This window comes from Tamandua tetradactyla, chromosome 14 (assembly GCF_023851605.1).
Source record: "Tamandua tetradactyla isolate mTamTet1 chromosome 14, mTamTet1.pri, whole genome shotgun sequence".
In the NCBI taxonomy this organism is placed as follows: domain Eukaryota; kingdom Metazoa; phylum Chordata; class Mammalia; order Pilosa; family Myrmecophagidae; genus Tamandua; species Tamandua tetradactyla.
The window spans coordinates 73,112,547-73,136,314 of record NC_135340.1 but is presented as its reverse complement, the minus strand read 5'-3'; the positions used below and the strand labels follow the sequence as shown (position 1 = coordinate 73,136,314).

Sequence of the window (23,768 nt, the reverse complement as noted above, 5' to 3'; positions counted from 1 at the left end):
CATACAATTAGTGACATGAAATAATTAGAATAAGCAAATTCATGGAGTCGAACTAGGAAGAGGTATGGAAAGGGTAGTTAATGCTGAATTGGTACAGAGTTTCTGTTCCGGATGATGGAAAAGGTTTGGTGATGGATGGTGGTGATGGCGGCACAACCTTCTGAATGTAATTAACACCGCTGAATTATACATTCGAATGGGCTGAAAGGGGAGCTCTTAGGTTCTATGTATATTATTAGAATAAAAATTAAAAAAACAGCCACCACCACATAAGACTGCAGAATACAAACAGTGAACACTAATGCAAATATGGTCTATAGTTATAGTACATTTATAATAATATTCTTCTACCAACAGTAACAAAGTTACCCTACTAATGCAAGGTGTTAATAATAGGGAAAACCGAATGTGAGGGTTTTTTTAGGGGGGGATTCTATATTTTCTGCATGATTTTTCTGTAAACGTATAACTTCTCTAATAAAAAGAAATTATAAAAAAAAATGATCACGGAGTCGAGATTCCAATTGGGTGATACTTTATTGAAAGGCAATCTTCTTTGTACAGGAGCTCACGTACATGGGTAGCTGAAATAAGAATGTCTATTCTCCGTGACAAACCAAAGCAAATAAACCACATCTGAAAGCAGAAACCAATAAGCTCTCAGCATTGGAGAATGACATCCAGAAGCAAGACAAAAATTTTATAAAAGATATATAACGATTGTCTCCTCGGCAATTGCATCTGTCCAGGTATTTGTTTTTTAAATAAAATATATTTTTTTAAGCTAGCTAAAGAAAATACTCTTGAGTAGGATTAGTTCATAAAGCAGTAAACAGGAAAGAAATATATATATATTTAATGAAATCAAAGAATGAAAGCATGATAGAGGTGGAAAAGATCTTGAGGCCAATGCTCCTTTTGTCCCCAGGCAATCGGCAGCTCTGAGAGTGAGTGCCCTGCCAAGACCAGCCAGGTGAGGAGATGAGCCGAAACTTGAAAACACCTCTCTCAGCTCCCAGTTCAAAGTTCTTCCCACCTCGTTATCCCACATACACCCAGCTCCCTGCCTCTGTTACAACATAGGATAGAGCATATGTAAAAATTTAAAACAGCCTAGTCTTAGGGTTAAAATGAGATTCTTATGGTGTCCTGTGTTCTCTTTGCAAGGGCAGCTTGCCTTCTTAGAGCAAGCCTCCTGGTGACCAGAAAGAACTAAGCAGAACAACAAAGGGCAGCTACTTTCTCACAAATCAAAAACCAGAAACTGACTCGCAAAGCTCTTGGGCCTGCTGGCCTTTCTCATCTCGATTCTCTCATTACGAATGGGCAGAGCATTTCTAGGCAGGCTTATTGGCAAATAACGAATGACAGCGGAGGCAGCAGAGAAATACAGAACGTATTGAGGATCGAAAGACTGTGAGTTCCACTGAGCCAGCTGGTCAACCATGGGCTTGCCGTGTCCCCGGAGGACAGAGGGGCTCCGGGGCCGAGTGTACAGATGCCTAGCTTCTGTGCCAGCCTGTCTGATTGCTGTCTATCCTCACCCCCTTTCCCTGGACTGCATGCCAGGAGGGGAGGGGTTTTATCTGTTTTATTTCCAGGGCCAAAGACAATGCCTGACATATAACAGATGCTTAAAAAAATATTTGCTAAGTGAATTCCTAAAGGGAGGAATCACTCCACATCCCAAATAAATGAAGAGATGCCCTGGCCTGGCCTGGTAAGACTTGGGGTGCCTGGGAACTCTCATAGTGCAAAGTGAGAGGAGGGAGAGCTGGGCACCCAGCATTATCCTGATGCCGTGCTCTGTAATTCTGGGAGACTGCAGACCCCACCTGTTCCCAGTTACCCCACGCCGGGTGCTGGCCAGTATCCTTTTGTGCCAGGAGGTTGGAAGAAGCCTTTTAGTTTACACAGATATACCTCTGCCTGACCACTGTTTCTATCCACTACACCTGAGCTCTACTCAATCTACCTCTGATCTAGACATCCCCCAGCATTCAAGAACGTCTCCCTTCCTTCTAACGCCTGGTCCCACACACACCTGCTTATCTCCTCTCCCCTTCCCCATGACCTGGCTGGGTACCTCCTGCCTCTTCCTTAGACCTAAGCCCATGGTTGCCCCCACACCCTCCTGTCCCCGTCAGGAACCATCTCAGCTGTGCTGAGAGAGCACCACGTATAGACCAAGTGAGGGGAGAGGGAGGAAAGGACCAATAAGACATGACAATAGGGCCCCGTTCCTCTAGAAACCACAACATTTGTTAAAAACCTTACAAGATCCCCTGCCCTACTTGTACAAAGGAAATGACAACTGGTGATTGACAACTGGTCTCAACAGGGGTCAGAAATCATAACAAAATTCTAGAAAAATAGGCAACCAAGGCCACAGATACAGTCCAGAGACACAACTAACTCACCTTCTGACTTTCTTCTCCCATCTCTACTCTCAGTAGTGTCTGTTGTCACTGAGACAATTCCTTCTTTCTGACTCTGATTTCCAAAGTGGTCTTTATCCTACCTTCTCTCGCTCACCTCTGTTCCTCCATACTTAAAATCCAGTCGCTTCCGATTTTAAAAATTAATGCTCAATAGAGATGCTTTACAAACAAGCCATCCCACAAAGCCTCTGTAGCATTCCGAAACAGAACCGCAGCAGTCCGCGAAAAGGTCTGGTTTAAAATATTTACAACCTATACATCATTTTACCCCCCGCATAATGGCTATGAAACCACAGCGAGCATGCTGGACCCTTTTCCCGGACCGGGGGAGAGGCTGGGGGGCGGGCGCAGCAATGCAAAGGGTATTTGGCAATCAGCAGTGCAGAAGAGACCCTCATCCTACCCAAGTATATTCTTCAGAGCGCCCCGGTGGGCGGCGGCTCCTATTTCCCAGGCTGCTCAACATTTTAAAATGCAGTAGCGACCTAAGGCACAGGAGCCGGGGCGCCCAGAAGCTCAGGAGGAAGTTGGCCTTGAGGAGCTGGCGCGGTATGTGAAGAGGCGGCTTCTCCGGCCTCCTGCCGGGGGTGGCTGCGGAGTCCCTGCTGGGAACGACAGGCCACCTGGACAGCCCGGCAAGGGGACTCAGATCTGGGTGACGGCGGCGGCGTCCTTGGGGAAGGTGTAGCTCAGCGGTGCCTCGTAGAGGCTTCCCCCGTCCGTGCTGAGGCCGTCGTCTCCATCCACGTCATCCAGCACCTTACTTGGCAGCTTCCTCAGCCTGCAGAAACATCAGGGGACATGTGTCCTGGCCCTGGGCTGACTCAGCTCATCTCGGATCCGCATTCCTGCCCCTCCGCCCCACCGAGTGAGATATAAACACACGTGCTTCACTCCTGGGCACCCGGCCGTTCCCTTGGCAACAGGCTGCAAACTGCCAGCTGTTTGGTTTAAGGAGGCTGGTGCCCGGGCAGGGCAGGGCTGGGCGGGACCAGTGCTTCTGACTTTAACTTCTGCCTCAGGCTCCAAGAAGGCTCTGTTGGGTGCTGTTCCTGATCCCGTGTTTATTTAAAATGGTGATATTTTGTTCAATCTGGAGTACTGGTATTTGTTTTAAGCTTTTTAAATAGTGCATTAAAATGTGGATCACTGAGGTTTTTGGTGCCCCCTGAAATTTTGCACCCAAGGTGCTGGGGCCAGGTTCCCATGGATGGGGCCCCTGTCAGTGTAAGGGAGAACTGTCTGTGGAGCCAGCATAGAGCCCCAGGCCCCAGGCCCCAGGCAGCCTCTGAGAGAGGTTTAGTTCCAGGGCTGAGCATGCACCTCATCTCAGTCCCTCATCCCAAGCCCCCCTGCAGTGGTCCTGGGGCAGGGGAAACAACTCGCCCATCACCCCCCAATTTATGTCCATCCTAAGACCATGGGAAAGGAGCTCTCTCCTGAAACCTCAAGTTAACTTCATCTTTGGGTTAACCTTATCCTCATGAGAAGACAAACCCAAACTTTATCTTACTTCTACCTAGGTCAGATAAAAGCAGGATTTTAAGTGTTGGTCCCACAGTTGCCCCTCCCTTGTGGTGTGAGCGCCAAGCCTCAGTTTCCCCTTAGGTAAAACAGGTAATACCTGCTCTGCTGACATGGCGGTATTGTAGGAGGATGATACGTGAGACCCCAGAGAATGCGTGGGGCAAACTGAGGAGGACACACCTATTCTCATCTCCACGATGGGAGGACCACAAAGGGTAACAAGGACAAATCCGCTCCAGATAGAGAACAGAATCGAGAGGGTTCTGAAAAGCACAGGACGTTCCTTATGAAGGTGGGGGGATTGCTGGTGCCTGGGGCTCGGCCGCAGGTGCCCACCTTAAGTCCTTCTTCAGGGAATTGAGCTGTCCCTGCAGATGCTCATTGACATCCATTTGCTCCTCCAGCTCCCTCTGCAGCTTCTTTCTGGAACTTTCCAGTCTGTCAATTTCCTCCTCAGCCTCCTCCACCTGCCGCTTCATTGCTTTCAAGCGCAAGCTGAGCTGCAGTGGGAGAGAGGGCAGGCAGGCTGCTGGTTGACCGCCCAGCTCAGCGGGACGGAGCCCAGCCCCAGTATGGAGATACCAGCTGCCTGGCTTCTCTCTTTCCAGGCAACCAAAATGTGGAAAAAGGAGACCCGTTTTGCCATTTCCTCATTTTCCCCTGATTTTCACGAGCAAAGTGGAGACAGGACAACTTTTTAAGAAGCAAATTCAGGGTTTGAAATTTTCTTACCACCCCCTGCCCCCACCTCATTCTATGATAAAACTGCACGGAGTAGAAGGGGAAGAACCAGTCTGCCCCCATGCCATCATCTGCCAGGCGAGGCCTTTCCACCCCCTGGTTTCCCAGCCAAGACCTCAAATCTCAGCTGAGAGTGGGTGCGTGGAGGACCCCTCACCTGGTCCTTCTGATCAGTCAGTGACAGATGCTCATCATCCACCTGCATCACCAGCTCCTTCACTTTCCACTCCAGCCTTCGGTTGCTGAGCTGTAGGCTGGCCCGGTCCCTGGAAGGGCAGGGAAGCAGACCTGAAGACCCTCCCAGCCCCAGCCCCAGGCTGCAGAGGAGGTGAAGCTGTGCCTGGGTGCCTGGGAGGCTGTAGGCTTAGGGTCAGAGGGACACCCAACTGAACAAGAGGACAATGCCGCCCATTAGACAGAGGAGGAAACAGGGGCTCTGAGTAGGGGGAGCCACCTGCCCGAGTCCACAAAGCCAAAGAGGGACTGAGCTAAGACTAGAACTCCCTGCGTTCTCTGAGTTCTGAGCTTCACTTTGGAAGGCAGATAGTCACAGTGAACAGTCTGGATCTATTTCAGGCTGCTCCAACCCAGCCCCCTTCAGTTTCTAGAAATACAGTAAAGCATTATAGGCACATGCACACACACTCCTTCTAGAAAGGTGTGGGCCATGGGTAAGAATGGAGGCTGGTCAAGCTCAACTTACTGCTGCTATTTGAGAATTAGCTGCAGAGAATCGTGGCATCTGCTCCTCCACCCTCCCACCTACCGTGGGAGGCCCTGCCTTACTCCCGACAGAGGGCTGCTGGGTCCCTACTTGGTACAACTGGCCACAAGGGTGGAGGCTGCCCCCTCTCCTAAAGCAAGGTGTCATCAGAGGACGATAATCTGGCTCAAACTCAGTAGCCAATGAGACATCCTGGATTATTTAGGGGATGAGGAAGGAGCAGCAAGTTCAGTGAAAAGCTACGGCCTTAGGAGACAGAGTCCTAAGTTCAAGTCCAGTCACACCAATATCCAGCCAGGCCAACCTTGCTCATGTCACCCACGGTGATGGGCCTCATTTGTCTTGTCTGTTAAATGGAAACAATAACCACAAGGTTGGGCCTGCTCTGCCTTCCCCGCAGACTATGAGGTTCAGAGGCGCCTGGGAATGTGTGTGCTCTGCCCGCCGGACCGTGGCCCCACCATGAGCTGGGCTCACCTCTCCTCGCTCTCCAGACGATCCTCCAGCTCTGCGATCCTGGCTTCCATCTGCACCACCAGCCCCTCCTTGTTGGACCTGTAGGAGCCTTCCAGGTGGGTAATCCGGCTCTTTAAGTCCTTGTTCTGGAATCAGATAGGGAGACTGGGTGGGCTAGTGTCTCTGCCATGCTCTCTGTGCAGGACAGAGCCTCATACAGTGGGCAGTCAGGTGTTCAGTGGGTGCATTCGTTAAAGATGCTTCCCACCCGGGATGCATGGTCCCAGGGGACCCTGGAGAATCCAGGTGTGTTTCCAGGGAAAGGTCTTAAAATTGGGTCCTAGCAGACCAAAGGAAGAGATTATATCACATTCCCTCCTCAGTCTTATATATGACTACTGGATGTCAGAGAAATAGGCTTGGGTTGTCCTTGGGTTGGTAGGTTGGTTATAGACCTACAAAGGGTGGGGCAGAAGAACTAGGTTCCTTCATCAGTTACATTCAGTGAATAATTCACATGAATAACGTGTAAAAGAAATAATGACTCAATGAAGCTTTCTTAGGAACTCATGTTTGCTATTGTGACACTAGGTGTTTTTCATTTCCTCAACATTAGAATTTAGTCATGTTTAGGATCTAGGAAAAAAAAAATCTGCAAACTCCATCCCACCCCTTGGATCCCCCAGCTGCCAAACTTCCAAGCAGATTTAATATTATTGGGCAACACCTCTCCGAAAATGGGCTTGGAAACACCTCTACCTTCCCGGTGAACTACGCCCCAGAGTTCTTGGAGTGCTGAGTAAAGAATAGGGTTCCAGTCCACAGCACAAAGAGGGAGCGAAGCATTCTTGGGGCGAGCTGTGCTCACCTGCCTCTCCAGGGAAATCTTATCACACTCCAAGTCCTGCCTTGCAGCTCTCTCCTGAAGTAGTTCGCTCCTCATCTGCTCAATCTACAATACAAGCAGAGCAGGAGCCCAGAGATCAGACGGATTCTCAAGTGATGAATTCCAACAACCAATTCCATCCTCTTCATGGAAGGCGGCCAGCCTACAGGGCTTGTTGTGACATCATCAGATGTAGGATCTTTTTCTTAGATTTTCTGGTTTCTTGATGATTACAAAGATACTGATACAAATTGCAGCAACAGTCACGGCTAACCTTGCTGAGTATTCTGCATACACCGGCCTATTGCATCCCTGCAACAACACTCTGAAATAGGTAATGTTATCTCTGCCGGGGACACTGAGGCTTGTAGAGGTTACTCAACTTATGGGTGACCAACCAGCCCAGTTTGCCTAGGACTCAGGAGGATGTTCTTGGGATGTGGGACTTTCAATGCTAAAACTGGGAAAGTTTAGCCACCCAACTTACCCAAGCTCTACACACACACAAAAGGGGAGCTTGGTTCCACCTGAACTCCTAACTGCTGCATTACAAGTTCAAACTTCAGAAAGGGCTTCCGTCATCAGCATATCTCAGATGCTGCTAGATTTCCCCATTCTTTTTTTTTTTTTTAACCAATCCATTTTTTAATTTTTTAATTCTTGACATTACAGAACTAAACTGAAATTTATTAACATCCCACTCTTACATTTCTTATCGACAAACAGAAATAAAATTCATGAGCCAAAAAACCCAAGACAAAACTAAAAACAGGGAAAAGCTTATAAAACTAAATATGGATCTCAGCATTAACAGCTGAACAGAGAACGTGATTTTTAAATTCTTAGTGGATGATAAAGTTGTGTAGAAACTGAACACTTACAAATTATTTTAAAACCTGGAATCACTGACCAGAAATTACACAGTTGGATCATGAGAAAACAGCAGAAAGGGTTTTGAGTGAACCTACACTGTTCTAGCTGCATCCCATACCCTTCTCAGAGGAAAGCCTGGCATTGATTAGATACTGGGCCAGACTAATACTGGCAGCCGAGCCAGTGATGGTGACCTGCCTGATTTCTCCATTCTTATGCCAGAAACAGAAGTCAATAAGATCACTGGACAGCTCCAGATGACCCAAATATTACTGCGGTTTCACCGATGTTAACAGAAAACGAGCCTAGCTGAGCAAGAAAACAAAACAAATGCTGTCTCGCTGTCAGCATCTCCTTTCCCTTTTCCGCATGTTCTTCAGCAGGAGTGAAATGAGCAAAGCACCAGCCCCAGACCCTGTCCTCAGCACTGACTCCTAGGGCTGTCCAGCAGGGGACAGCCTGAAGAAGCTACGAGAACACACCTGGGGGCCCAACCTGGGTAAGAGGGTAGCTCCAAAGGCCCCGTGAAGCCATGGCCGAGGAGTGTTTGGAACAGCCTCACCCAGCCTGGCCTCAGCTTGGATTTTCCCTGCCTGGACAAGCACCCCAGTGACCAAAAGATAAGATCGCCCTTCCAAGTACCACCTCCCTGGGGAGTTGGAACTGGCATCCCAGGAAAGACATGCACCCCGTCTCCCGCCGTCCTGGCCACCTGACCATGGTGTGTGCACTGAATGGCAGGCTGCGTGGGGGGCTCGGGCAAAGTGGTCAGGGAGAAACTGGCCAGGCAGGATTCAGCCAGGAGGCTTCCCAGAGTCACCAGGGACTCAGCCCATAGAGGAGAGGGTGCCCGTGTGGTTAAAAAAAAAAAAAAAAAAAAAAAGCTCTTGCTCTTGCAGCGCTGACTGGCAGTCTTCAGGATTTGAAAGTAGAGGAACTGAGGTCCAGGGAAGTTATAGCAATAACCAAAGGAGCCAGGATTAGTCCCCAGGCCGAGTCAGTCACTGCCCACTACTCCAACTGCCTCAGTCTCTCTACACCAACTGAGTGAAAAGACTTCAAACAGACAGAGGGGTCAAATACAGCTGCAATGGAGAAACCAAGACATGGGAAGCAGTCCATCTTTCCAGGACATCCTTGCACAGAGGAGGGGGAAACATGCCAGCAATGCAAAGGGTCAGCAGGCACAGCACACAGAAACCTGCACGGCCCCGAAGCCCTCGTTAATCACATGCTGCAAAGGGGACATCGGAAGGATTCCTGTGACTGTCACGTGAACACAAAGTCCCCAGGTAACGAATGCAGGCTCACAGCCCGCTCTGCATGTGGCTTCTAAACCAGCGGAGGATACTTCCTCCATGGAAGTCAGAGCACTCATGCTTCCTGGGGAAAATGGTCCGGTTCACCCCCTGGATACAGAGAAGACTTCACTCAGGACACAGGTGAACTTTTAAGGAGATGGGGGAGAACTGCATAGAGAAAAAGCAGTGAAATCAATTCTCCATGACTCTGCCTTTAATTTGCATGTGACCTTGGCCCTCTGGCCTCTGGGATGCAGTCTCCTGGCTTCTCAAACAAGGGCGGAAGGATGCTGCCTCTAGGCCCTTGGAGCTAGCTTGTGACACGGTGAAAGCATACCTGGGGTCTCCTCTACCCCTCGGGGAGCTGTGAGAGACTCCTTCTAAGGAAGCCAAAGGCCCTTGCCTCCATCCTTAGGCTAAAACAGCCCCCCATCTCTCCAAGTCTGTAGGACTGTCCCCAGAAAAGACCTGCTCTGCCAAGGGAAGAATGAGTGTGTATTGGTGACCGCACACACTCGCGAGCTGGCGGGGGGGGCACTCAGAGTAGTGAGTGTGGGTTCATTCATTCATTCAAACAATATATTGTCTCTCTGCTGGTCACTGAGACGAAAAGACCAACACAGCACCTGCCCTCAGGGCCGGGTGGGTGGCACGACTGAGATGGGAAAAGACTATGCACAGTGGCCGGGCACACGGCAGTGGTTACAGCGCAGACTTGGAGGGTCAGGGAAAGCCCCCCAGAGAAAAGGGACGCTAAGCTGACCCCCAGCTGAGAGACCAGAGTTAGCCAGGAGAAGGGGACAGGGTAGGAGAGGAAGCATTCCAAACTCAGGAGCCACCAGTCAGAGAGGCCGGGAAGTAAGAGAGAGGAGGAGAGTGTTGTAAGCATTGCAGGGCATTCAGAAGGACTGAGTGTGACATGCTGGGGAGCCGAGGGGACAGGCTGAGATCAGGTGGAGAGCCTGTGAAAATAGAGTGATGACAGAGCAGCCGCACCGTACCCACGGACGTCAGTTCTGAGCAATTTCTTTTAAAGCAATTTTATTGAGCTCTAGCCCCACACCATACAAACCATCCAAAGTACACAATCACTCACTGGTTCCCAGTATCAGCACACAGTTGGGCACACAACCTCATGAATCAATTTTAGAGCATTTTTGTTACTTCAGAAAAGAAATAAAAAGGAAAAAGAAAATCTTCCCACACCCCTTATCCCTCTGTTACTAGCCTATAGTATTGGTGTGGGACATTGGTTACCATTATGAAAGAATATGAAAATATTACTGTTAATTATAGTCCATAATCTGCAATAGGTACACCTTTCCCATATACCCCTCTACTGTTAACTCCATGGAACAGTGTCGTACATTTGCTCTAGTTCATGAAAGAACTTTTTTTATATTTGTACAGTGAATCACAGACCTCGTCCACCCCAGGGTTCACTGTGTTATACAGTCCCATTCTTTAACCTCCAGCTTTCCTTCTGGTGACAAACGCGCCTCTAAACGTCCCCTTTCCACCACATTCACGCAGCATTCGGCGCTGCTGGTTATTCTGCCCTGGGCATTGTTATGGTTTCATCTCCTGCAATCCTCCCCGCAGCTCAATGGCATGGGGACGACTAACATTCTCAGCTGTCCCGAGCCTCCAGGAGATGCCACAGATATGGGCATGGAAGCCAGGTGATGCGAGTTGAAGCCAGGAGACAGATGAACTCACCAAGGAGAAATGAATGAAGACAGAAGGCAGAGGGTTGGGAATCCCTCCCCTCTGAGGGGAGGTTGGGAGAAAACCAGGACCAGTTACAAAAGCCAGGAAAGGAGACTGAGGGAGGGAAGGATGGTCATCAGAAGGATGGCTGGGGAAAACGTCACTGGGCTCAGCCAGAAGAAATCTGCCTGGTCAGGCTTGGGGTGAGGGTACCTGGTGGCAGAGCTTGAGGAAGGCACTGGAGGTGGTGCGGTGGGGACAGGGGACAGAGGGCCCTCCTTTAGAGTGCCAGCAGGAGTGGGGACCAGCACCTGTCACCAGAGGGTTGGAGATGTCACAGAAGGTCTCTGCAGGAGAGATGGGCTGCGCCCATTAGCAGCCACAAGGAGGGAAGAGTTCCAGGGGATGGTTAGCAAGAAGGAAGCATGGCAGGGAAGCCTCAGCGAGGGGAGGGATGGGATCCAAGCCCCAGCCCCGGGGTCTGCAGCATAGGGGAAAGGACGTGAGAAGAGTGAGAATTAGGAAGGGTGCGGTGGAGGCAGGCTCCCGTAGCTCAGGGGAGGGAAGAATGGAAGACAGAGAAGGAAGACGACGTTCCCAAAAAGTGAGGGGATAAGCAAGCACTGGAAGCTTGAAGAGAGAAATTTAGAAGTTTAGTTGCCTAGTGGCGTGAGGTGGAAAAGCACCAAAGGCCAGCACAGCAGCGGCAGGGACCTCACTGCAGCTCCAGGGCACCTGGTTTTAGTGGGGCAGGCAGTGACCCCTGCAGCTCTGCTCCGGGGCTAAGGAAGGACAGGGAAATACCAATAATCCAGAGCACCCAGAGGCACTGAGTGTCTGTGGTGGAGCCTATTCGTCCTGCAGGGAACTCTGAGGCAGGTGTGGCAACCCTGGTTTTCCAGGTGAGAGGCTCAGGAATGCGCCTGGAAGCAGCTTTGGGATTCTAACCCAGATTTTCTGATCGAAAATCACACTCTCCTCTGTCCCTCTCTGATATCTCTCAGACAAACCTGCAGGACCCAGTTCTCCCAAGGAAGAGAAAACCCTATGAGGCGGGAGAAGGTATAGCAGAGACTTAGGAGCCCAAAAGAAAAAAAAGTGTCTACAATGGAGTGAGGCAGAGAAAGCACCAAGGAGGGAGTCAAGGATTGCCAGCAGTAGCGTGGCCTGGGGGTGCAAGGAAAAAGCCCTGAAACTTAACGCAGCAGCCAAGGCCAATCTCTCCCTCGCTGGCGCCCCTGTTGGAAAATGTGGCCCCCCACCAGAAAATGGCCCTCCCCACGCAGAGGATCACTCAGGAAAGCAGCTTCCCCAAGGGTCTCTGCCGGTCCAAACCTGCTTGGCGAGCTCCCAGGCAAATGGTGACGTCTCAATTCTCCAAAAAGGATGGCCCTTGACTGACACTAAATTCCAAAGGAGTGCCAGCACGTGGAGAGAGAAAACACTACCTGGCCAGAAGGATGGCTTCCCGGTACCCCAGGGGCTTTCAGGTGTAGCTGATGGTAGCCGTGCTTCTAAATACGGTTATCCCTAGGTCTGGGTCCGACGACCTGGGAATATTCCAAATCAGATTCTTCTCACCCTGAGCTCACACTGGCTATACAAACAAACAAAACCACCACCACAACCACTGTGCCCCCTGGCACTGCTTGGGCAGCCACTTCCTCTGGCCCAGGAACTGACCTTAGGCTAGGAAAACGGTTCTTTATATTAGTGTAGTGCTTTATGTGCTGTTTACCCTTCAACTGTATTAAATAGGCCAAACAAAAACTTTCCAGTCAAATTAAAAACAGAACAGGAGCTGAAGGCAACAGTTTATCACAGCTGGATTTAAAGAATGCTAAACCCGGAGCATTGTGATGGGGGGGTGGGGGCAGGATCAGATTCCAGTGGGTTTTATGTCAGAGGCACGGGTGAACTGAGCCAGCTCTCAGAATGAGCAGCAGTTGCCTTTTGAGTTAATGAAAAGCCAGAGATACTTACAATTGCTAATAACAATATTTAACCCCATCATCTGTATTGATCATTGGGTTGGAAAGGGGCTGGCAAGCTTACATGCCTGGCTGGTATTAAAAATGATACTCAATTGCAAGAAAGAAACACTATTATTAACCAATTCTACACAATGGGTTTTTAAGCAGGTGATAAAAGAAGAAGAAATTTTAAGACCAAGATCACTTTAATAATAAATATTATTATATTAGTTATTATATCAATAATTATTCTATTAAGAATTATTATATTAATAATAAAAAAGCCCACTTTGATCCTTCACTCACTGATTGCACAAGAGACTTATTTCCAGTTGCATTTACTGGCTGCACCCTCCAGGTACTGGGGGGGTGGGGTGGGGAGGCAGGGTGAGCCAGCTACTGGAGAGCAGTTCACTGAAAGCGCCTGCAGGAGCCAGTAACTTTATCCACTGGGATTTATTATGCTCTTGCCAAGGCAACAAGGTAGCGCCCATCAGCCGCCCTGAAGACTGCGAAGCCACCTGAAACACAACTGTGTGTGGCTGCCCAGGCTGCATGGATGATCTTTCCACTGGGCTGGGTCATCATGGCCTCTGTGGCCGAGAGAACGCCCTCCTCTTAGGCCCAGCTCTGTGAGCTGTATGCAGTCAGCTAGGAGCGGCTTCCCAGCAATGCCCAGGGAGCCAGAATATCGGCCTGTTGGAAACATTTAAAATACACCAAGTTGGGCCTCGCTTTTGCCCTCTGAATCCTGTACTCAAAGGGAAAGTCAGGAAAACATCAGCTGAACTTAAATCCTTATTAAGAGATGCCAGGACATTTTCAGCTTGGGAGTAGAGGCCCACATGCATTTTGGGGGCCTTTACGAGCCTCACACCGCCTCATGCATGATGGAGACAGGTGCAGGAAGCAGGCTTGGGAGTCAAATTGTGGCTCCACATTTTCAAAGCTGTGACCGAGGCAGTCACCTAAATTCTTGAGTCCTGTAAGATGAGGGAAGACATCGGAGGGTTGTGTTGAAAGCAGAGAGAAAATGCATGTAAGGCACGTGGCCCACAGCCCCACACTCAGGATTCTCCCGCAGTAGGGGTGGCAACTGTAAATGGAAACACGGAGTTTGGAGAAAGGAAAGCAAAAAGGATTTCTCTGGATTTAAACTGACCCGAAGCAGTAAAATACCCACCACTGAATGGAATGTTCCTTCAACATGCACGCCAATCAAAAACACTTCTGTATAAAGTGAAACTATATTTGGGTGAGAAAACAAGTATTCTGCACCTCTGGCTTAGAAAAGAACAAACCATTTTAGCAAATCCAAAGCCATCCCTTCTCGTGTGTATTAGCCAGATCTGAAAATAAAATCCATGCCTCTAAAAGTTTGAAAAACTTTTCTCTCAAAATCAGGATTCCTTGAATCCATCAGTCTGAGTAACAATGCCTGGACATGTACAGAAAAGAAAAGTAAGAAAGGCTGGGAACTTATAAATAACGCGGCCAGTATTTAAGTGTCAAATGTATGAATGGATAAAGAAAGAAGAATCAGAGGCCTGGAAAGGAAGGAATGTTTGATGTTAGCAAATGCGTTTCCTGTCCTCTCTCACTGCAAACAACCCATTGGGATCTATCTCCCAGTATCCCTCCTCCAATAATCACCCCTTCCAACACTTCCTATATCCCCCTGCCTGATTAATCTTCTGTAACAATGAGCATGCTTCACTGTTCTGCTCAACAACTTTAGATGGCTCCCCATTGCCTTCAGAATAGGATCCATTCAACACCTTCAACCTGCCTCTCTAAACTTCCTTTCTATTATTCTCTAATGGAAACCAGAAACCTGATCAAGCCCTACTAGCGCATTCATTGTTTCCTGAAATGCTGTATATACTCCCATCTTACCACCTGTTCACACTGTTCATTGTATCTAGAATTCCACTTCGCTCCTTTTACTATGTCTAAATCTTACTCTTTCTTCAAACCTGGCTTTAGGCTCACCTTCCTCTAGCAACTTTTCCAGGATCACCTTTGCTTGATGGTCTTTCTGTCATCTGCTGCCTGAATCTTCACTTGGCATTAAGTATCTGCTGCTTTATATTGTTATCCGTTTTTAGGCATCACCCTTATCCTCCAACAAACTGGGACCATTTTGTATCACTTCGTGGTGTTACCATATGCTACATATTAGCCATTGTTGTAAGTGTGGTTAACCGAGTCAGGAGTCTTAGGAGTAATTGTTCTCATAAGTCAAGAGACCTAAAGGCAATTCTGCAATGAGCTGGCTGTGAGTCTGGCCACCTCACCCAGGGACTCTGGGCCTCGAATCTCTTCTTCATTATTTGAGAATTCTGGGGAGATGAACTGAGGTTCTTCACCAGATCTGAGATTCCATGGCAGGGGCTTGTCATTTGCTAACATTGCTGGAAAAAGCTTTTCCTGGCCTTTTCATCTAAGTCCTATCACAAAGATTTTAGGAAAAAGAATGGAAGATGTTTGGAGAAAACGAAAATTCAGAAGAAGAGCTTGTGAGAGAATTCAGCCATAAATCGGTTTCACTCTTTTTAATTTTAAAAAAAAGCAAGATCCAAAAAATCGCATTTCCCACACCTTCTCTTTTTAGTACCTAGTAGCAATTTGTCATGAGAGTCTAGGGTTGATGCTATGAATTGGGTTAGAAATAACAGGACCTATTTCTACTTCTAAAAGAGACATCTCTTGTTAAGTCATAAGGTTAGCATTTGAGTGGGGAGAGGACTAGGGGTCTTAGGTTTGGAAGTTCCCCATTTCTTACTCTGATTCTGGCAAGAAAGTAGCTGGCACCAGCCCTGGAGACTAACTCACGTGCATTGAAATGGCTTCAGAATCATTGAAACGGCCTCACAATCAGGGCTCATCTGTCTACACCCAGGTGCTAAGTGTTCTCTCAGTGTCGGGCCATAAGTTGAGTCAAGACAGGCAACATGTTCTGGTTCAATTTTTCTGTGTTTTGCTTTTGGTTTAAAAAAAGAGGACTGGGAGTCTGTTTTAACTGCCTGGCTATTGAAAGCATCACATACTTTCCCACCGTTCTTCCTTGTGTAATTCACAAGAAGTATTAGCTAAACAAACTCACGGTCACTTCTTGGGTCATCATGAATGCTTAACAGATCCTGAAATGCCCTTTGTTAATTTGGCCACTTAGCCAAACCGGCAGGAACGCATAACAAACTGGCTTTTATACCAGCGAGAGAACTTGAAAAATGCAAGCCTTAGAAAGAACCTATTAGGGCCCAAAATATCAAGGCTGGGCTCTCCGTGCAAACTTTTGGTTTTCAGGAAAACTGTTCTCTCAACTTCTGCGGCTCGGAGCGAACAGGTGCCATCCTTCCAGAGAAAGCTATTAGCACAATCCTGGGACATGCACCCAGAAGCAGAGCTTAGCAGAGAGAGAGAGAATGGAGCTTTAGGTTGGAATTTCCTTAATGCATATCTTATTCGTTTGCAAAGAACCTGTCGGCTGCAGAAAGGTGGTGCATGTGAATGAGCAGAGAGAGACCACAGGGAAATGCTCCTTTAGATTGGGAAGATTTTGTCCAAATTAGTTAAATCTCAGATTTTTAATTGTATACCCTTACACAAATAATTTACTAAACAGCACACAGCAGCATCCCAAGGCTGTTGGGTTTTGTTTCCATTTTTTTAATTAAGACAATGTCAAAAGCTAGACATGCCTCAATTATTTAAGGCCAAGGAGCGCGACAAGACCACTGTTCTAGTCTAGAGAAGAGCGGTGGCTATGGAAAGAGGTGAACTGTCCACGCACAGTTCCTCCAGGACCATTTTCAGGCACAGGCACACAACAGAGTAAGCTGTCTTAAAAAGTAAGTCCTGGGCCACGGTGGCTCATTCTTGCCTGCCATGCCAGAGGACCCGGGTTCGTTTCCTGGTGCCTGCCATGTTAAAAAAAAAAAAAAGTAAGTCCCATCATTGAAAGCTTACCCACAGACATCAGGTAAATGAAGAGCTGAGATTAGTGAATGCAAATTAATTCCCTTCAGAGGACCGGGTGTGCAAACCAGTTACTTCCACTGCAGCTTTCGGGTCATGGGCACTCCAGCACCATCCCAAGTACACAGAACCTCTGAACCTTTTCTTAATTATACAGTGGAAACAAAATCCCAAAACCTTGGGATGACACAGAACAGAATTTGGGAAATTAGTTCTATCACCTACAAATATAAGAACCATGAGAACTGTCCTGACTGCCTCACTGTGTTGTTGCAATGGTTAAATGTGAGTGAAACTCCTTTCAAAACTACAAAAAAGCATTCACTGGGAAGGTATCATTACTGTTTTGTAAATGTTTCATAGGTGTATGTATTGCTAATTAGCTTGTAAAGTTCTCAAAGGAAGAGACTGTATCCTATAATTTACTTTCCATTGCAGCTAAATAGTGCTAGCTACCAGATTGCACACAATTGCCTATCTAACGAATGATTCTTAGAGCCTCGGGTCTAAAAGCATTTTGCCTATTACAGCTAATAGACTGTTATCCATAACTGCCCTGAAAACTTCTACGTTATGCTCTCTGTTATTTATTACGTCTCCTTCTTAGTGGCTTATTAAGGTGAAGAGGTCTCAGTTGTCTATCGTTTCCCATACGGTTGGAGCGCGCCCCCCTCCCCTCCCCGCCGCCTCCTCAGAGTAGTCTCTCACACTCCTTTTTCAGGCAGGAAAATTCATTGCTTGCCTAACAGTACCTGTTCCCTGCTCCGAGTGATCCTCTCAGACAGTAAATCCGAGTTGTTTCTTTCTTCTTCCAGTTCCATTTCCAGCTGAGACACCTTGTCCTAAGAAAAAGTCACAAACAGCCTACTTAACTTGCACTTACGTGGATTAGGAACAAGAAATGTCCTGTGGAAGGAAAATTCCAAGGGCAAAAGAGAGCTGCAGATTACTGGAGTTTGGAAGAGGCCGTGTCTTTCTTGTACTACCCAAAGCAGATATTTTTAAAACAATACATTTTATTCCTTTTGTAATATAAAATATAGTAATGTATATTGTAGAAAATTTATAAAATGCAAAAAAGAAAAAATATTGCCCCAAACCTTAATACAAACATTAAGGGTATTTTAGCTTGTTTCCTTCAAGTCTTTCCCCTGCCCCATAGAGTAATATTTTAAAGCAGATCTACCTAAGCCTGTTACCTATGAAAAGACAAAGACAGTGCGGACTGAGATATCATCTAAGACACATTTCTCTAAATGCTTCATGCTCAGGAAAATGTTTTACCTCCCCCTCGCTCAGGGTTTCCAAGAATGTTGCAGGAGTAAAAGCTTTTTGCACCTGCCCCTTCCTTCCAGGGAAAGCTGTACACTTTGCATTATGCATCCCCAAACCTGCCTCACATTAACATAAAGACAGTACCAGCCAAGTTTGCTAAGCCATTCATCACAGAAGAATAATTTGTGTCTTCTTTGCTGGCTCCTAATTTAACATCATTCAGTATTAAGGAATATGCATTTCAAAGGAGCTTTGTGTGTCAAGAAAGAGGTCTCTAACACAAACCACTTCACCAGAACTGCTGGCTTGTGGGGTTTGTGCTTGAGTTGTTTCTCCTCTGTAGTCACCATCCCTCTGGCACACGTCTGGGGTAACTCAGAGCCACAAACACTACAAAGCAATCAGCACTGGGAGTTTTTCAACATGGGTACTGCAGCATTTGTATATAACTACTGTCTCTGCAATCGCCCACGTTGACTGACAAGCTATGGGGATGCCTCTATAAGCACCAAAAATATAATTTACAGAGCTCATGTGAGTGATTACATTTCTTATAGAAAACTATAAGAAAGGGCTAAAACTCTCTCCCAGGAGTCGCAAGTCCCAAAGATCAACTAGGTACAGAGAACGAGGCCCTGCAGAGGCGCTCCTATTTGTTCAGCGACTCCTAACTTCTCCAAGGCAATAGTCAGAAATCACTAAGGTCCAATAAGTGCTGCGGCACCTACAGCAGCCACCTGAGTGTGTGAGATTACAGACACTGTCCATCTGCAGGTCAGCGGGTGGAGTCCTGAGAATTAACTTTAAGTACTAGGGAAGGAATAGACAAGACAGTAGCAAGACAGAACTGCCAGCTCTCAGGGGTGCTTCACAGTGGGGGGGTTTTTAGAGTCACTCGTTTTTGGAAATGATGGAGAAATGCCTAAAATATTGCACAGGGGCAAACGGAGCTTAGCTATGCCACTGCTTCTGACCATAAGTCAGAAAAAAGCAGATGCTATTTTTCTTCTGAGTATTCTAGAAGGAGATGTCCTGACAGCCTAACCTTTAGGACTCTCCTCCTGCCTAAAATCCACTACAGGAGCTTTTAGGTGGGACCCAGGCCGGGGGTTACTGCACCAGGGATTCTTAACTCCATGGCCTGAAGAGGTGGCAGCTTGCTTTTAATCAGGTTGTTTGGGCCCTGGACTAATCAGTTTCTAGCTAACTGGGTTGGACTTATCTTGCCTTAAAATTCCCTTCCCTAAAGAGATCAGAACAAGGACATTAGAAAAATACATGGCAATCCTGCAAATACATAATGAAACTGTAAACAGATTATTCTAGCCTCTAAAAGGGGGACACCTAATAAAATCTGTAACGGTGGAAACATTCACTCCCCAGATATAAATTGTTACTAAATTCCCCGGAGGTCTTAAAAAGTTATTTCTATTTATTTGCAAAACAGAACCAGGAATTCCACTGATTTCAAATTCAAGCCATCTCTCCCTGGCCTTGAGCACTGTTTGTCTTTTATCAAAACCTTGACAATTTAAACTTCTCCGTTGGGTCTGAGGCTTATTTTTTAGGTCTCTCTCTCTCAATTCCATTTAATGTGTGTGGATGTTTCTAGTTTGGAGTTGGTTTTATTCTTGGGCAGCATTCTTTTTCAAAGTTCAAGCGGACTGATTTAAGGTTCATCCTGTCATCTTCAGTGGACTGTTTATCTTTAGATTCTATTAGTCCACTAACATCGTTCTGATCTGTTGTGGTTTCACCTTGGGGACAGATCACTCCTTCTGGTGACTCCACTGGTGAGCAGTTTAAGACAGACCATCTTGGACTGTGAACTGTGTATACAAACATAAACCGACGCCGGCCGTGCGAGGGTGGCTCAGAGGCAGAGTTCTCGCCTGTCACGCCAGAACCCGGGTTCAATTCCTAGTACCCGCTCATGCCAAAAAAAAAAAAAAAAAAAAATTTAATTAAATAAAATTTTTTAAAAATGATGCGATGTGCTTTGAAATTTATTGCTTTTTTTTTTTGGTATATATGTTATTTTTCACAAAAAAGAAAAAAAAATACCTGTACTCAGAAAAAAAATCAAAATAAACTGAGCCACAGTATGCTGCTAGCTTTGGCAAAGCTGGATAATCTATAAGAAAAAATAGGCCACAAACAGGAGATAAGAACTGAGTATATGGTGTAGCAAAGGAGCACGGACTGTCCTGAGAGTTGGGCAGTTTGGGTTCAAGCCACTCAGTCCTGCCTCATCCTTAAGAAAATGAGGTCATCAGATTAAACTATTTCTATCACGCCTTCTGGTCCTGCTGCCCTATGACTCTATAAACTACCAGCTTCTTCCCCCCAATTAAGAAAGGACACTACCACCCTCCGGCTGTCTGAGAGAATAAAATCTGAAGACTTCCCAAAGGCTGAGGTATGAACAGAGGCTGCTTCCCTCACGCCCCGACTTGTGCTCCGAAGCCCCTGCCTGTCCCGCCCGGCTCACACACCTCCATCTGCTTGAGCAGCCTGCCGCGCTCATCCTTCAGGCGACTCTTGGTCTCCAGCTCATACTCCAGGTCCTTCAACGTCTGCTCCAGAAGCTGCCTTTTGGTGAGCGCTTCATCCTGGTCTCGCTGATAGTCCCGTAACTCTTCCTCCATCAAGCGCATCTGGAAGGAGGGGGCAGAGGGGCGGTTCTCCAAGGTGCATCGGGGCAGAGATGCCCAGAGACAGTGTCCAGGCTGGCCCCGAGAAAAGAAGACCAAGTGGACCCCCACCTGGCTGGAGATCAGCAGCCCTTGGGCAAGGCCTGGCCCCCGCTGGGCCTCAGGTCCCCTCTGTACAATGAGGGGGTTGGACTAGATCAGCATTTGCCAACTACAGGGAGCAACCCATTGGGCTATGAATTCAGCTGAATATATTGTCTGACATGTTTTATTTAAATGGAACAGAAAAAATGCATCAGACTAGAGTACAAGCAAACGTTTTTTTATGGAACTATTATATATTCATACAGTTGCATGCATGCATGTATGTATGTATGTTTTGCTGGGTTGCAGTGTAAGATGTATTTCTTACTATGGGTCAAGGTCAAAAGCACTTGAAAACACTGAAGTGCTTCCCAGGGTATAATTTATTACCCACCTCTGTATCAGCATTATCTAAAAAGCAATTTAAAAATAGGAGAGGAGGGAATTTCAGTTAATGATCCCAAAGTAACCTGAAGCGGCAAAATAAAATAACATATAAAAACATGCAAATTAAGTGAAAAGCATTGCTCTGTAGGAGACAATAATCCGTGCTCATAATTTTACAATGTGGCTTTTTCTTCCACAAGGTGGCACTGAACTAGCAGTTTTGAAGAAAGTGTGCCAGACAAAAGACTTGGAGTCACAGGGGACTCTCCCAGAGGAGCCAGCCACTTCAGGCGCACATAGGCATTCCTTAAACATCTGTGAGGACTGAGTCAGTGGAGCCCTAAATGTGTGTTTTGTTCCCAACCTCCTGAGCTCCTGGAGATGGTACAGGGTTACAGGTGAAAGCACAGTCTAGGGAATGGAATGCACAGGGGTTTACCCACTTCACGGAGCACAGGGAAGGGAGTGGTAAATGCCACTACAAATACCTCCCTTTGGGGGAGGGTGTCACAGAAAAGCTGGGGGAGACCCAGAGATGGCTAATTTAGGAAAGACTAGTGGGAAAGCTTGAGGAAGTACCTTCTTCTCTTGGAGGCAGGCTGACAGAATGCCTGATGACATCTCTATAAGAGCAGCATGGCCAGGAAGAAGAGATATCTAAAGATCCTCGCCTGTTTTTTTTGGTGATAAATGTGAGTTAATCAAAGCACAGAGTGAAAATCATCCCATGGAAAAGGGATGACGGGACACTGTTTGGATAAAGAGCGTGCGTCATTCTCCAGAGCAATAATCTCTCTGCCTCAGTTTCCTCATAAGCAGTACTGAGACAATTCAAAAACCTACCTCAAAGAGCTGCTATAGAAAAAAGTCAAATGAGATAATGCTCATAAAGAAAATGGGTTTGACTGTTGAGCTGTGTTCAGGGAGCCTGATGCTTAAAGATGATTGTATAACAATATAGCTTTCACAATGTGACTGTGAGATTGTGAAAACCTTGCGTCTGCTGCTCCTTTTATCCAGGGTGTGAACAAATGAGTTAAAAAACATGGATAGTAAATAAATAATAGGGAGGACAAAGGGCAAAATAAACTGGGTAGATGGAAATACTAGTGATCAATGAGAAGGAAGGGTAAGGGGTATGGGGCATATGAGTTTTTTCTTTTTATTTCTTTTTCTAGAGTGATGCAAATGCTCTAAAAATGATCATGGTGATGAATATACAACTATGTGATGATATTGTGAGCCACTGATTGTACACCATGTATGAAATGTATGTGTGTGAAGACTTATCAATACAAATATTTTAAAAAGAAAATGGATTTGAGAATCAGAAAGACCAACAGGCAAATGTACCAGCCCACATTTCTTTCTTGGTATCCCTTCCAAAACCCAATATGGTGTCTCAATGCCCAGGACGTCTATTTGTCCAACCATTACGCAGTGTGTCCTTCCTGACACCTAGCAAGAGCTGCCTCACACTAAAAGAACTCGATAAAGACAGGCAGAAGAGAGTAAGTGCCATATGCCTCAGAACAACTTGTCCTGAATCAGATAACTTTCGAACCTACTTTTTGCAACTTTTAAGTAGTTAAAAATCACCCTTTGCAAAATGGGACTTAGAAAATAAAACGAACCACAGCAAACTCTAGGTTTTACTTCTCGAAAGATTTCTATTCATCAAAACTTTTCGGTCAATGCCTCTCCACTGCTAATGGAAAAGGGTTTAAAATCCTTTGCATTCCAGGCCTTTTATGATCTAAGAGCACAAGGTTATTCTGAAGCCTCACCTCTTGCCACTTCCTACGTGGTCACTCTGTGACAGTCAGCCTGAGCTCCTCACTAGCTCCCTAAGGTCAGTGCAGAATTTTCTGCACCTTCGCTGAATTCATTGCAAGAATTAATAAATTAAAATGGATATTGTAGCCAAAAAAAACAAAACCAAATATCTTTTCTAGCTCCACATCACAGGCAAAATAGGTAAATGTCTATGTGTATTTCTTTCAAAGCAAAGAAGACAAGAACTGCGGCTGCAGCCCCTGTCCCTTTTTTTACTAAGCACTTCTAACTGAGGAGAGGGAGGGCAGTGAATGGAGTTAAGTTTGAGTTTTTCAAGGACCCAGAGCAACTGTGGCTTGTTAACTTGTTTAAAACAACTCCGTGCCTTCAGCAGCTCAATCAAGGGTGTTATCTCACTGTAATTTCCCTTCAGAATGACAAAGTGTCCATTTCTGCCCTGCAAATGGAAACAGCTTCTCCGAGGAACATGCCTCTGAAAAAATCTAGGAAAAGCCAACTTTTTTTTTTTCTTTTCATTGTAGGAAATCCTTTCTTGAATTCTGCTCTTTTATAAACAACACAGGTCTCCATCTGGCCTTAACTAATCTCTCTGAACCTCGGTTTCCTTATCTAATTAGAGGATCTCTAAAGTTCCCTCCCCAACCCAAAGGCTATAGGATAATAGCCCTTCTAGCAATGGGAAGTACTTTGCACGGGTCACTGTGACACTCTGACTTTCTGAATTCAGAACAGCAGGCCAGGTGCTCTGCTAAATATCTGGACCCCCTTCCCCCGACCCCAAACTATCCTATAAAAATGAAAACGATTTTTTTCTAAAGCTATAGAGAACTGAGACGTCAGTGTGCTGATTTACCAGTTGCTGATTTTGAATTCTGTACTACAGGACTCAGAGCCAAAGGGGATCTGTTATCAGGGTCCTTTCAGAAGTGCAGTAGAAGTCTATAATAAAGATCTATTG

At 46.6% G+C, this 23,768-nt stretch overlaps 1 protein-coding gene across 4 annotated transcripts in view; it reads right to left on the bottom strand.

Moving 5' to 3' along the window:
- Window positions 1-518: 518 nt before the first annotated feature.
- The window catches only part of CGNL1 (cingulin like 1), a 162,073-nt gene continuing 138,823 nt past the window's right edge, over window positions 519-23,768 (bottom strand). For all 4 annotated transcript variants that reach the window (XM_077128019.1, XM_077128023.1, XM_077128020.1 and 1 more), the window contains 7 exons: window positions 20,384-20,545; window positions 17,366-17,455; window positions 6,758-6,841; window positions 5,911-6,035; window positions 4,867-4,975; window positions 4,305-4,468; window positions 519-3,222 (listed from right to left, as the gene is read on the bottom strand). In XM_077128019.1, coding sequence (XP_076984134.1) covers window positions 3,087-3,222; window positions 4,305-4,468; window positions 4,867-4,975; window positions 5,911-6,035; window positions 6,758-6,841; window positions 17,366-17,455; window positions 20,384-20,545 — 870 coding nt within the window. In that variant the 3' untranslated portion in view covers window positions 519-3,086. The remainder of the gene's footprint in view (window positions 3,223-4,304; window positions 4,469-4,866; window positions 4,976-5,910; window positions 6,036-6,757; window positions 6,842-17,365; window positions 17,456-20,383; window positions 20,546-23,768) is intronic.